This window comes from Pteropus vampyrus, unplaced genomic scaffold (assembly GCF_000151845.1).
Source record: "Pteropus vampyrus isolate Shadow unplaced genomic scaffold, Pvam_2.0 Scaffold9, whole genome shotgun sequence".
In the NCBI taxonomy this organism is placed as follows: domain Eukaryota; kingdom Metazoa; phylum Chordata; class Mammalia; order Chiroptera; family Pteropodidae; genus Pteropus; species Pteropus vampyrus.
In genome coordinates, this window is record NW_011888790.1 from 13,141,869 (window position 1) to 13,156,609 (window position 14,741).

At 33.8% G+C, this 14,741-nt stretch overlaps 1 protein-coding gene across 1 annotated transcript in view; it reads left to right on the forward strand.

Moving 5' to 3' along the window:
* The window catches only part of OTOGL (otogelin like), a 133,378-nt gene that overhangs the window by 23,759 nt on the left and 94,878 nt on the right, over nucleotides 1-14,741 (forward strand). The window contains exons 11-19 of the mRNA XM_023520405.1: nucleotides 1,513-1,553; nucleotides 3,336-3,442; nucleotides 3,636-3,761; nucleotides 4,994-5,102; nucleotides 6,157-6,203; nucleotides 6,660-6,805; nucleotides 7,920-8,043; nucleotides 9,736-9,913; nucleotides 13,076-13,200. Coding sequence (XP_023376173.1) covers nucleotides 1,513-1,553; nucleotides 3,336-3,442; nucleotides 3,636-3,761; nucleotides 4,994-5,102; nucleotides 6,157-6,203; nucleotides 6,660-6,805; nucleotides 7,920-8,043; nucleotides 9,736-9,913; nucleotides 13,076-13,200 — 1,003 coding nt within the window. The remainder of the gene's footprint in view (nucleotides 1-1,512; nucleotides 1,554-3,335; nucleotides 3,443-3,635; nucleotides 3,762-4,993; nucleotides 5,103-6,156; nucleotides 6,204-6,659; nucleotides 6,806-7,919; nucleotides 8,044-9,735; nucleotides 9,914-13,075; nucleotides 13,201-14,741) is intronic.

Sequence of the window (14,741 nt, forward strand, 5' to 3'; positions counted from 1 at the left end):
CTACTCAGCTTTAATTAAATAAAGAGTATTATGAAATAATAAGTATAATGATATTTTCCAGATGTTAAATAAACTTATTTGGGATATGTGTAAATTTTTATTAGAATGCAGTTATATCTTTATTTATATGTATAGTCTCTAAATTTTAGGCATTTATGAACTAACACAGGAGCTTTGAAAGAGCTTCCTCTTTGCGTAAAATATTGGGTTCTAACTTTATATTTTACGATATTCTGTTCCCTATTTGGTTTTATTTTTTATTTAATCACTAGATTGTTATTATCTCTGTTCTTCCATTCAGACTCCTTTTGAGGGTCCTTGTAGGCAGTCCATGATCTTTATTTAACCATGTATATGGAGTTAACAATTGTTCTTATTCCATGGGGACTCTTTCTTGGACAATTCTCCAGCAGTCTTTAACCTTGCCTTTATTGTTATCGCTAGCATCTACTTCTCAAGCAGACTGAGATGAAGTATCATTTGGCAGATCCGGGAAAGTTATTCTGTTTATGTTAGGACGTTGTTTGGCTGCTTCAACTGCCAAACTAGCAGTGACTTAAATTAAATTGAATGCTTATATTTCTCTTATATAAAGCCCGAGCTGCTAAGTGGTCCTACTCTGAGTAATGTGCCCACTCTGAGTTTTCCAGTGACTCAGTGATGCTATTCCTACGTCATCCCCCAGGATCTAGAGTAATATTTATCAATTTCATGGCCCAAACTGGCTTATCACTACCATGTCCATATTTTAGTCCTTAGGTAGGGAGGAATGGAAGCAGAGGGCCAGCAGCTTTTTTTAAGGACGTGACCTGGAAGTCTTCCTCACACTTCAACTTTTAACCCTTTGGCCAGAACTCAGAACCATGGCCACACCTCGATATAAGAACTGCTGGGAAATGTTGTTTTAGCTGGGCAGCCATAGGTCTAGCAAAAACTTGGAGGTTCTAAGACTGAAAAGAAAGGGAACTAGGACAAAACAAAAACAAAAACAAAAACAAAAACAAAAAACAGTTTCTGCTACATTCACTTTGTCTGAAATTCTATCATTGAGACATTAACATTTTTGTCTTTTGAGATGTTGATATCTTTAGGCTTTGGATTTTAAAACTTAATTGCTCCAGAGCAAATAAAAATAACATAACAGAGAAACATCTTTTACTGGTTGGAATCATCTGATACCTTAAGACAGGGGTCCCCAACCCCTGGGCTGAGGACCAGTACGGGTCCGAAGCCTGTTAGGAACCGGCGGCACAGCAGGAGGTGAGTGACGGGCCAGCAAGCAAAGCTTCATCTATATTTGCAGCCACTCCCCAGTGCTAGCATCACCGCCCCAACTCCACCCCAGATCATCAGGTGTTAGATTCTCATAGAAGCACCGGTTCCTGGTGCCAAAAATGTTGGGGACCGCTGCCTTAAGAGGTATATTTGAGGTGGAGAGGATAGATTTCACTTCGCTTAGTATATCACCCAGGACTAGAACTATCTATGTCCTTTCTCCCTAAAGGAAATAAGGAAATATTCTTCATTTCTTATATTAAGGGACTGCATTACAAGCATCCTATGCCATGAGAATAGCACGAATCTATTGAGATCAAGTTAATATCCTACTTGGATTATGATTGTATGTTGAATTTGATTCAACACACATTTTCTGAGCATCTACTCTGAGATGAGCATTGTGCCACACCTTGGAAAGACAGAAACAATTTAGACATGGTCCTTGTCCTAGGAACTCAGAGTCTAATGGGGTAGAGAAGAAACAGGTCTCCAACAATGAATGACATGTGCTCTAAATACAAAGTGCTGTGGAGGTGGAGGAAGGAACCACTGACTTTATCAGGGAGTACCTCTAAAGGCTCCCCAGAGGAGATGACGTCTGAGTTAGAGTTTAAAGGATGATAGAGTACCAATCCTTGAATTTAGGCCCTGTTTCTGCTTCTAAGAATGATAAACCTACTGGCAAGGAAATAATTTTAGTTTTGCCATACTGAAATCAATTGTTTTAAAAACAGCTATTCCTTAATGCTCATTTTCCTTCATAAGTTTACATCCAAAATAGAAAAATAAACTCATTTTTTCCTCAGTAATTGGGATAATAACTTCTTTCCTGCCCAGTTGTTGTGAGGTTTCATGTGATGCCATAGAGTAAGACAGACAATTAATAAATGGTGGCTATTTTAATAATGGTTACACTGGGTTGGAAAACTAATATTCAGTCACTTTGTTAACTGTCAAGCCTCTATTAATTGTAGGAAAATGCACATATTTTAAGGTAAATCGTAAACTTAACATCTTTCTAGGAATACAATAATTTTAGCCTATTCTGTTTTTTAGAGTTTTTTTGTTTGTTTGTTTGTTTGAAGGTTTAGAATATTTTCTGAGCTCCTGAAGTTTACATGCTCAGTTCCTTTTTCCTCCTGAAGCTAAGTTAATTGGGCTAGATAAGCTGCATGACTCCAATTACAGTAGCACAGGATAAGCACAATTTGAGACAGGTGGCTTTTACAATAGAGATACTGAATATGCCAAGTTTCACAAAATACAACATTCTTAAGGTCATTATCTTGTAAGATATTTAACTATTTAATTTTAAGTTTGAGTTGGGTTGAAAAACAAGTCTACTATCTTATTATAAATCCTGCTTATTTTATTTTGGGAATTGACCGACCCCTTATCTTTGCTTGGGGGAGCTTCTAGAGTGATTGTAAGAAAATAATTAGAGATTATTTACTCTTGGCAATATTATAAAAGTAACCAGCTTTAGTAATTTAAACTTGAAAGAATTAAAAATCTTTTAAATCTTAAATGCTGTTTATTCAATCTTTCAAATGTACTGTATGTAGATTATTGGTATAGGTTTTATTCCAGCACATAGACTATCAAAAGCATGTTGTCTTTGAAATAAGTTTCATATTTGGTGCCTTTGTTGGGATAGAATTTTATCTGTTGTAATAAGCTTTATTAAATTCTTAAAGATCTAGGATGCTTTGTGTAGAAGCCAAAAAATACATACAAGGCTTCTAGAAAGAATGTCATAATCACAATAGAAATCTTTTTTAGTTTATGTACGCCCTTGAATCAAAAGAAAAGTAGTCAAATTATTGAAAAACTTCAAAATTATTGAAGACAATTTATCTACATCTTTTTGCCAGGGTCTCATGTTTATTTGTTTTCTGCATTATTGTAAGTAATGCATTATATTATGTACATGCTGACATCAGTTAATATTGGAATATTCACCACACCCTCAGCATTTTCTAGAGATCAGGAGCTCAAAGGCATGAACGCTGTCAACATTTCTGCCATGATTCTGGCTCTGTCTTTTCACTTTCTAGAACTGATGATGATGATACCTATTGTCGAGCAGCTACTGAGTACGCTAGAGCCTGTTCCCATGCTGGCTACCCTATTCAAGACTGGAGAGATGACTTTCCAGCATGCAGTATGTTTTCTTATTTTCTATGCCTTGTGTATTTTTGTTAATTTTAGGATTATCTTAGTACTCAGAATTTCCGCTAGTACTCATGTTATATTGCAATAACATTGGTAAACTTGCAAACTTTTCAAAATGCTAATTATTTTTGAAAGAGGGGTGAATAAAGTTGACTTACAGCTCCCCTGTTTGCCCATTGCAGCTGATAAATGTGATGATAGCTTCGTCCATCGGGATTGTATCAGCTGTTGCCCACCCACCTGCACATTTGAGAAACAGTGTCTTGGGAGCAATCTCCACTGTCTTGATGGATGTTACTGTCCAGATGGTAAGTGTTTCATGAAGGAAACAATATCTGCACTCATGGAAACTAGCATCCTGTGATCTGAGAATCATGTTGCAACAGTCTCTCCCAGCACATTAAGGGCTATTGTCATTTTCTACTGTTGCAGAATTTGGTTCTTGAAGTGACTAGGAGAAAAGTCTGCTTTTCTTTAATAAAGAAGTTTATTGCTTTGTAAATTTCCCAGGAAATTTGGAATCTGGAGTCTTGAAGTTATCCATGGCAAATTTTTTGTTCTCTTGAATATTTAAAAATATTTAATAATTTCTGAAAGCAATTTCAAGGGGAAAAAAGCCTTCATTCTTGGCAGTACAAGGTTTTAGTCCTGATGTAGTTTTAATATTGGAAATTAGAACTAATATACTAGTGACACAGGTGGGATCTAAACAGGAATGATTCCTATACCCACAGACCTTTTAAAGAACACTGAAGATTTGCTCACACCCTTTTTATTTTCACAGATTAAAAAAATAGAATCCCAGAGATGTTAATGTGATTTTACCATAGTCATATAATTAATATGAGTGAGGAGTATCTGGAACCAGATATGTTGACGTCAGTCCATTGTTCCATTAGTGTTACTCAAAATATGATCTTTGGACCAGTGCCAGGCCTGAACTCTTTGTTACCAGCCAATGATGCGATAAGGAATTTGTACCAGAATATAAATCAATGCCTCCTCATCTAGAAAGTCTTACTCAGCTGAATGAAATAGTGTGCTTAGTAACAGTTGATTTATATTCTGGCTCGACTACCTTTATTCATTAGAGAGAATTAATAAACACAGTTCTCCTGTACTTGCCCTTTGAGTAGCACCACCTGGCTATTTGTTATATGTGTGATGATTGTGTAAATCTCTAATTTTGAGATGAACAGAGATTAAGGGAAGAATATATCTTTTTTCCCTCTCTCCCTTCCTTTTTCCTTCAAAAGCAAGGAAATACTGTCTAGTTGCTTTTATTCTGTATGATGAATCTTGAGCTTTTGATGATAAGTCATGGGATAAGAAAGTTGAAAACCACTGAAATAGACGTTTATAAGGTAGCTACTAATTGAGAATGAACCAAGATGTTGGTAACCTCTTGAAAGTAAAGACATTTGTATTTTATAACATAGAGTAAGCAAATGTTCAATAAAGGTTGCTCAAATTACTATATTCAAAGAATACAGTCTTTATTATTTCTTTTGAAATTTCATGTATATTTTTCTTTAACTAGGCCTCATAATGGACAACGGAACTTGCATCTCCTTGGAAAATTGCCCATGTAGTTTTCATGGATTAGCTTATTCAGTTGGTTCAAAAATTGAACAGGAATGCACTGAATGGTATGTGAACAATGCACAGCCAATTGTTTCTGGTTATCTGGCTAGTTGATAACTTTGCCATGATGTATGTTTAAGAGAATGTACTTATTACTGTTTTCTTTCCAAAAATTCCAAGACACAGTTTGTAGTTTATTTAAAGTCTGTACAGGGGTAGGGGCATCTACACCTTCTTTTATGATGTAATTCTTCTCACTTCCCTTGATAATTCTGAGAAATCTTTACCCATGTGAAGAGTCTATTACATTTTTTTATTATTTGTAATCACTAATTTGCACTTATTTTTATCCTTAGAACTTGATGGTGCTCCTGACCATTCTTTTTGAGTACTTTAAAAAATGACTCCCTATATTGTCAATTTTTGGCCATGAACTAAGACATTAAGGATTTTGTATTAAATTAGCTAAATAGTGTAGGTGAGTGTTAATCCCTCCAGGGCAGTCATAAAAAGAAACAGAGATCTAAATGTCATCAGGCTCTTTCCCCTTTGGTTGTCAGTTCATTTAATGGAAATGCAATTGGATAACTAATCCTATTCTTAGATTCTGATTTGAGTTTCTGCCTTTCAGAGACTGCTTCTGTTCTCTAAAATTCATATCTTTTTGATAGTAGAGGCAGAATTTATCTTACAATAGGTGACTTTTTTTCTCTCTTTAATATCTGAAGATCCTCAAAATCAATTTTCTTAATTTGTAAGTACGTGAGTTAATTTTTAAAATATTTTTCTTCATATATATTTCTCTGATGATATAGGTAAATACTTTTTGTGTTTGACTTTTTTAGTTTAAGCAATGAGAAAAGGAAAAAAACCCAGAAGTTCTCTTCTTGGTACTCCCTTTGTATCATCTTCAATGATTTTTAAGTATGACAAACAATAAATAATTTAGGCCAGTTCAAATTTATCAGTTAATTGAACTTGTGCAGAAATGTGTTTCATTCAAATAAGATTATTCTGAGCCTATAAACATGATATGTTTTAATACATTAATCAATACATTGATGCAAACAATGCAATTTCTCTATACCAGTAGATTAATATTTTTATCATTTTATTTAGTGTATGTGTTGGTGGAGTTTGGAACTGCACTGAGCATGACTGTCCAGGTAATCGTTTAAAATATTTTTAAAGAAAATGTATCCATTTTTTTTTAATTGAGGAAGAAAATAGCAATAATTTTTATGAGGTCATCTCATACACAATAAGATGTAATGATCTATAAATCCAGATATTCAGACGATAAATGGAAAAGTTGAATAAATGATAATGTTGAGGCAAACTTGGTAAAAATATATTAAAATAGTAAAAATATTACAGAAGCTAAAACATATTTGGAAGAGCTATCATTTAGTAAACTTCAAATCAAATTGAATAACGTGATTTAGTAAGTTTGCCAAACTAATACATTTTAAACATTTTAGCTGTTCTTTTTTGCTGCATGATTATTTCCCCTAAGTTGAGCTCCTGCTTCTAAGAATAAATAATTTCTTTCTCTTTCTTTTTCTTTCTTTCTCTCTCCCTCCTTCATCCTTTTTTTTGTTTGTTTGTTTTTGTTTTTGTAGTTCAATGCTCCGTTGTGGGTGATTCTCATTTTACAACTTTTGATGGTCGACATTATTCTTTCATTGGAATGTGCCAATACATCCTTGTGAAAGGAACGGGAAAAGATAAATTCACAATTACTTTACAGAAAGCTCACTGTGAGCAGGTAAGACTATCTCAAAATTACTAGAAAAATGTTAATTGTTTTTTGACTCAAACTTTGTCTAGATTCAGAATTGTAGCACCAATGGGTAGTTATTTTCTTCAAAAATAAGACATCAATGATGTTAGATGCATCATTGCCCTATATACTATTAAAGAGAGAAAAAATGTTGATGATCTGTTATACTACCGATTATATGATACATCCTGATTTCAGAGATGTTAAAATATGAGAACAAATATGTCTTAGATTAAATACTATATGTATAAGTGCATTTTCTTTCTTAAAAATGCTATTCATATGTATAGTTTTTCAACATTTCATGCATAATTACACAATGGACCTAAGTTTTTGGTTACTTCAAAAACCACAATTTTAAAGAGATGATTCTTCACAGGATTAAACATGTTTAATATTGTTCAAAATAGATATGATAAATTTTTAGCATACTTAAATATTTTAGATATTTTTTCAAATGAACATACCAATAATTTGTAAATAAAGACATTCAGATCTTTCGTCTCTCTAAATCATAGTCAAAATTTTGCAGAAATCTTTAATTTTATGGTTTTATTCCAATATGAAATGGTTCTTTCCAATAAAAATTCTGAATTACTTTATTAGCTTTTTTCCAGTTTTGTTTTGTTTTTCCTTTGCAATATGTCAGAGTCTGAATAAGCTTTTTATATAGAATTCTAATTTTTTTGTTCTTTTCTTTATTGATTTTTTAAATGTCTAATATCCTACTTAAATGAATTTAGAGAGGTACTTTAACTTGTTCTATGAAAAACATAATTATTGGTACTTTATTGAAAACATTTTTGCTTAATGTTCTGTGTAAAAAATATATATGTACAGTATATTTAATGTACTATATAAAGATATGTTTTATTAGTAACGGGGCTACATAAGATAGGTTATGCAGTAATTACTTTATAATATTATTTATACTCAAGCCTTCTCTATACTAGAAATTCTTATCCATGTGTACTCTCTTTTTCCTTTCTTTTCTCCTTTTGCTCCCTCACCTCCTGTTTTTCTCTTCCATTGTCCCTTCCTCTTTCTATGTCTTTTTATCAGTCTCCTTCCTTTAATTGGTGATTTGATTTTTATGCAGAATCTTGGCTTGGTCTGCCTTCAGTCTATAACTCTAATCCTGGAGGATGATTTTAACAAACAAGTGACCCTTAGTAGGGGAGGACAAATCCTTACCAGTCCTAACCAAGGCTTCAATCTGAATGGTAAGAAGCACTGCCAATGGTGTACTTTTTTTACATTAAAAGAAGAGAAGTAACAAAACAACCTAAATGGAGTCTTCTCCCATTAGCTGACTCTCCTAACATTTGAATGCGTATATGTTGCCAGTCCTCAGCTAAACATAGTGGAGACCACAATGTTTATGGGACCTAGTGTTTACCTCAAGTGGCCTACATTTGAAAGGGGAGAGACACAAGCAAACAGCCACTTGCATAAAGTGTGCTAAACTCACAGATATGCATAGGGACTTTGGGTGTCCAACTGAGCGCAGCTCTCCTGGCCTTCAGGAGGGGTGTGCAGGAATCATCAGGAAGGTTTTCTGAAGGAAGTGAGCATTTAAGGATAAGGGTTGTTGGGATGAAAGAGATGATGAAAGTGTTCCATGCACAGAAAGAGGTATAGAACTCTGCAGTATGTTTAGGGAGAACTACAGCTAGTTTGACATTCCTGAAGCTTGAAGAGGGTAAACGGAGAATATCCAGAGACGAGAATAGGAAAATAGGTGGGGATGAGACTAGGGAAGGCCTCACATACAGGGCATCATACATTGTGATTTTCCTTGGACAGGCCCTGTACATGTCTGTGTTCCAGCGAAGTTAGTAATAACACTCTCTTTCACTCTCAGAAATGTCCCAATTCATATTAGAAATTACACGACTGTGCTACTCATTATCATGTTAAGGAAGCTGAATTTGATATGAAATTGAATATAAAATTATCACATTTTACCATTTTTATGTACAAAGATGCAAATCTCATGTGGTTCAATTAAATAAACAATAAGTTTAATGAGAAGACTGATCTTTTTTTTGGTAGAATACTATGACAACAGTGTAGAAGTGGCTTTGAGAGATGTTAGACAGGTAACATGGAGAACAGTTAAGATGTTATTAAAGTAAGGCATACAAGGAATGAAGGGTAACTAATCTAAAGCAGTGACAGTAGAGATGGAAAGAAGAAGATTGAAAAATTATTTAGAAAAAAAATGGTTTGAACTTGGTGATAGATTGAATTATGGTTAGTTGGGGAAGAGCAACAAATAAAGTGATCAAAGAATGATTCTCGGCTTTCTGGGTTTGGTGACCGGATGAATGCAAAAATTGTGATAGAAGTCCAGGGACAATTCTTCTGGTGTCAAAAGCCGTCAGTTCAATCTTGAACACAAGCTTCTTGTCTCTACAGGTGTCTCATAAAATAGTGTTTCTTAATTGCTGTGCTCCTCCTTTTGCATTTTTGAGAAAAGTACCACTTTCTTTTTAAATCATGACTAGTTTTTGGAAAAATTCTCTCTCTTTCTCTCTCTCTCTCTCTCTCTCTCTCTCTCTCTCTCTCTCTCACACACACACACACACACACACACACACACACACACACACACAAGTTGAGGGAAAGAGATCAGATTTTAAATGTCTAAGGACTGCTTGCCAACTGAAATTACGTGTGGACCTGACAATTTATTAAAAATATTTGCTTAAGATCCAGAAATAAAGGATGGAAGGGACATGAGAGGAAAGAAAGCAGGCACAAAGTGGCAGAAGCAGTCCCTGGAGCACAGGGGCAGGAACTGGGACCCGCCTCCCTCAAAGCCCAGGCTCTTATAAGAGCTGAGTCTTGATGTTGTATGCTAGCATTTCAGAATGCTGCCTATGAATCTCAAAACTGTTCTTTTCCTGCAGGAATTGTTGAAATTCAAACTCTGTCATCCTTATTTATTCTTCTAAAAACCACATTTGGTTTAAAGATTCTGTTTGCTATAGACGGGGAAAGAATTTATATTCAGCTCACCAGTGCATGGAAAAGAAGAACACTAGGTCTGTGTGGCACTTTTAATGGGAATATAAGGGATGATTTTCTGTAAGTATGATTTCTGTATAGCTAACATGATTTAATGACTAGTAATTTAGAGAATATAAATTCTTTCATCGAAAATGTTTACTTTAATTATATAGCTTAGTCATCATTGTTCCAAGAGCTTCACATGGATCATCCTATTTAAATTTTGGCAATCCCCCTGATTAGCATCTATGTTTTACAGATACAAAAACTAACTGAGGCCCCAAAATGGCAGATAAATAGCTCAAAGTCAGCTAGTTCAAATACAGTAGAACTGGATTTTAAATTTAGGGAGCATGACTCAGAGTCTGTGGACTAATTGGTGAAATAACTACCTTTTATCCTCTTCCTTGCCACTTATCAAGCTTAACAGTACTTTAAAAAATCTTAATATTATTTGGTATTAATGATAGTAAGTTATACTTTTAAAATATTGATATCATTTTCTATGAATTATACCTCTAAAGCAGCATTTCGACATCCAGGTTAATTGGATTTTGTGATAGTTTGATGTTTCATCAGAAGAAAAACAATAATATATGTTTGTACCCCTTGTATTGACAAAGCACTTTCACCTACATGTGAAAAGACACAGTGTAAAATGCTTTGAGCACCTGTTATTGTACTAAGCATGGTAGGATAATTTAAGCAGTGTGATGTGGTTCCCATCTTCAAGGAGCTTATTATTGCAAATTGGGAGGGGATAATAACCTTTAAGAAATAATTAGTTCAAGGCAAGGTATTAAACAACAATGCATACATAAATACTGAGGTAATTTCAACAAGTTAAATGTTGAATTGTGTGGCTGTGGCTAGAAGCACAATAGGAATTAGAAGTAGGTCAGAGTGAGCTGAGTAGCTAGGGAATGTTTCTTGAAGAAGACATTTCTTCCAATAACATTAAAAAAAAAAAAACTCTTCTGTATATTCCTCCTGCTTGGGGTTCTTTCCATCTCCTAATCTTTTATGAACTCCTATTTATAGTTCAATCCATCTCAGACATTATTTGCTTTAAAAAGTGAGTTCATACCACACCAGACAGTTAATTTGGGCTCTGTTATCTATGAAAATCCATCATTTATCTGTCTGATTGTCACTTAAAATTGTGATGGCTTTGAGAATAAGGATCAGATCCTCGGTCCTTGTATTATTAGGAACGAGTGTAGAACATGAGAAGTAGATCGTTGAACTGCACAGAGGTAAGACTTTTAATGGGTCACCAAGAAGAGAATTAGGATGGGCAAGGAGAACTGGCATTTAACAATATAAATTTCAAAAGATTTATTTTATCTTGTCTCCTTTGTGATTATTTTTTTTAGATTATTTCGTGTTTTTGTTTCATTTATTTGTAGATCAGGATCTTGATCACATTTGTGAAACAGAAACTACATTAAGTGGATTGGCTAAGATGTGCAGAAAAGACATTAAGCCTTCTTTTTCTTCTTTGTTTATTAAACTGGTTTAGCAGTCAGTGTTTAACAGATGGCAGATCTGTTTGCCTCTTCCTAAGGCATCAGTCTCCTCCATATATAAACATTCAGGCGTGATAACAGTGCAGGATAATATTTCAGAGTTAGAGATAACTTTCTAACATTGTTTGGCTTTCCAGCATAGCAGTTAAAATTCTTTACTTCACAAAGGTTATTGCGAATCTGCAAACATAGTGGAATGGAAAATATTAATTACTTGAAAATTTATTTTGCATGCCTTGTTACAGTAAGATAACTGTGGTGAACCAAAAGGTTATTTTAAAAATGAAATTCAGTAAATAGATGGGTCTACATTTTAACTCCTATTTTTTTTTTTTTTTTGGTTTTTATTGTTTTAAGTGAACTAACTGAAATAAGAGAGCTAAGCTCTGTGTCAGTTCCTCCTGGAACCCTGACTACACCCATCACCTTGACCTATTTTATTGTCCTTTGTAAGAAATAAGAGGGAAGAAGGAAAGAATGAGAAGAGCTAGCACAAGTCATTCAATTTCTTTGAGTTTCAGTGTTCTCATTTGAACAAGATGCGATTTTGGATTAGATGACTGTTATAATTCTTTGTATAGTTCTAGAGTGGTTTAATTTTGAGGAGTAGAAAAAAAAGAAAAAGAGAAAGGGTGAGAACAAAGGGTGGGCATTATGGAATGGCTTATACAGCTCCTTTTCTTTTTTCTACTCTCTCAGTCATTGTGGTGAGAAGTTCCATATAATTAATGGTGACTGAGCTAAATGCTAACAAGGACGCTACAAAGAACCGAGATAAAGCCCACTCTATCATTTAGTCATGTCGTAGCGATGAACATAGTTAGGGCTTATATTAGTCAACTTTTGCTTGCTCAAAGCTTTCTACAGGAGAGCTAGTCTAACTTGATTCTCTAAGAAGTTTTGACAGTGTCTGGCACAGTGTCCAATAGGGACTGTCATCTACTAAATATTAGCTGATAAGTTACTAAATTTTGATGGCTGCTAGAGGGGGCATTTTAGTGTTTGGCTAGTAAACACTGTTGTGGTTTAAAAGCCTGACTTCAGAAGGGTAAATGTGTCTCTTTCATTTTGGTTTGCTGAGGGAACTGAAGAAATGAGTGAACTTGGATGAAGGGTGCCTTTTATATAACTTCCCCTCAATTTTCAATTATTTCATTTGCCCAACTTCTCAATGGAAACTCAGTATTTCAGGCCTCATAATGGAAATTGAAATATTGAACCAGAATTATAGACTATTTATTCTTTGAGACATTTGTCTTTACCTTGAAAAGAATCATGTGAGCTACCTACCTCTTCTTTTCATGCACTCTAAACCACACAATATTTTGGTTGTATGATGTCCCATTAAATCAGTATAAACTGGATTTGAATCTTGGCCCTGACACTTATCAGCTGAGTGAACATTAATATTTATCTGAGCTTCTGCTCTGCTTTCTCTCTAAATGAGGTTAATAATGTTTTCTTCACAAGGCTAAGATTGTTATTAAATAAAACCATATACGTCCACAATTTGACACATTGTAAAGTCATAATAACAGGAAGCTAACACCAAGTATATTTAAAAAAAAAATAGAACATTTCAAACTCTAAGATTCTCTGTAAGTTAAAAAAAATAGTATTCTCTCTCTCTTTTTTTTTTTCAATATTTAAAGTCTATGAACAAATTAAAGGAATGGGAGAGACTAAGATGAACATTATCCTTGCTTTCTAGTTCTCCATCAGGCATGATAGAAGGTACACCGCAACTTCATGCAAATGCATGGAGAGTTTCCTCCACCTGTTTTGCACCTGTTCATGTGCCTATGGTGGACCCCTGTAACATTAATCAACAAAACAGTAAGTCTTTCTTTCTGCTTGTAACTTAGGGTAAACTTCTATGTATTACTGTAATCTTGTAAAATTAGACAGTTTTTAAATTCTGATTTTCTTCATTATGATAAAATCGATATTATTCCTTATATATTTTTGTTTAATATTATGCCTTTACATATGCCTTCCTGTTTTTTTTAAAAAGATCTCCAGAAAATGACTCTTTTATTTTCTATTTTGCATTCATAAATTTACTTATTTTATGTGTTTAGAAGTCCCCAAATTCTTTCCAAATGTATTTCGAAGAGTTCAGATTATTTGAATGCTAAAGGAAAATCTCTGGAAAAACTCTAATAATGCTGTTATAGTCTTCGGACGTTTGACTTCAGTTCCGTAGTATGACAGTTCATGCAAATTCTCCTGTTTATTACTATCACATTACTTGCAGAATATATTATGGCTTCATAAGTATGAAGCCAGTGATCCAAAGAAACTTTGTGCCATCAAGCGTGCAACAATTTGAGATGGTCATGCTCCAGAGTTGCAATTTGCAGTGACATTGCAACTCACATGCCAAGAATTTTTGGCTGTATTTTTTTTTTTTTATTAAAGCCATAGCAAACTGTGTGAAAGGCTATTTCACTGTTCAATAAACAAGACATATTATTATTAACTTTTTTCTGTAAAGTCACTGTGAAAAAAGTATGCATGCTTAATTAGATTTAAATATGTTAATTTGTTTCTTTATTTTGGCTACTATACTGTCTTTACATAGTTTAAAAAAATACATTTTTAATATTGGTTGAGTACCCATGAGATGCCAGTACAATTTTATGGATTTTGTACTGGTTGTTTGGGAGAATTCTGTTGGTTGTCGTGTAGTCCTTATTATTAATTTATAGTTTTGGTGTACTGAAAAAAACATAAGATAATGCTGCTTTTAGTGCTGTATTTTTATTTAAGCCAACTTCTAAACTTGAAGAAGATTGTTAATCTCTTTTCTCATTTTTCCTATCTATAGTAAGAGGACTAGACTAAAGTCTATTGTTCTCCATGATTAAATACTTTTATCTCATTCTCATTTAACGCTTTCTCTCATTCTGTCCTTAACTTTCTATCAATAGATCTACTCCTTCCCTTCAGTTAGTCTTGCTTAGTTTGTTTCTTACTTTCTCAGTTTCTTCCTTGATATTGCAGCAACTTTATTTTTAATTTCTTTAATAACATGTTAAGAGTTGAGTAGAGTTCAATTGATAAATTCAGTTTTCCTCAGGTGTTTGCTTTACCTCCTTTATTACATACAATTTTATTATATATATGTTTATCAATTGTACCCCTATATGTTATGTCTTCTCTGATACATATTTTAGACATTATCTTTCTTCATCTTTCACCTATTTTTAAAAAATTCAAATAGGTAAATTCAGAAAAATCTCCAAAGAAAGAAAAATAGATGAAAGTCAATAATTGTGATGTAGATTCTCAGAGATACTTTTTTCACAAGGATATTCTTGAGTCATCCTTTTACTTAATGTCAATAGGAATGTTATTTGACCTACAAATCCTTC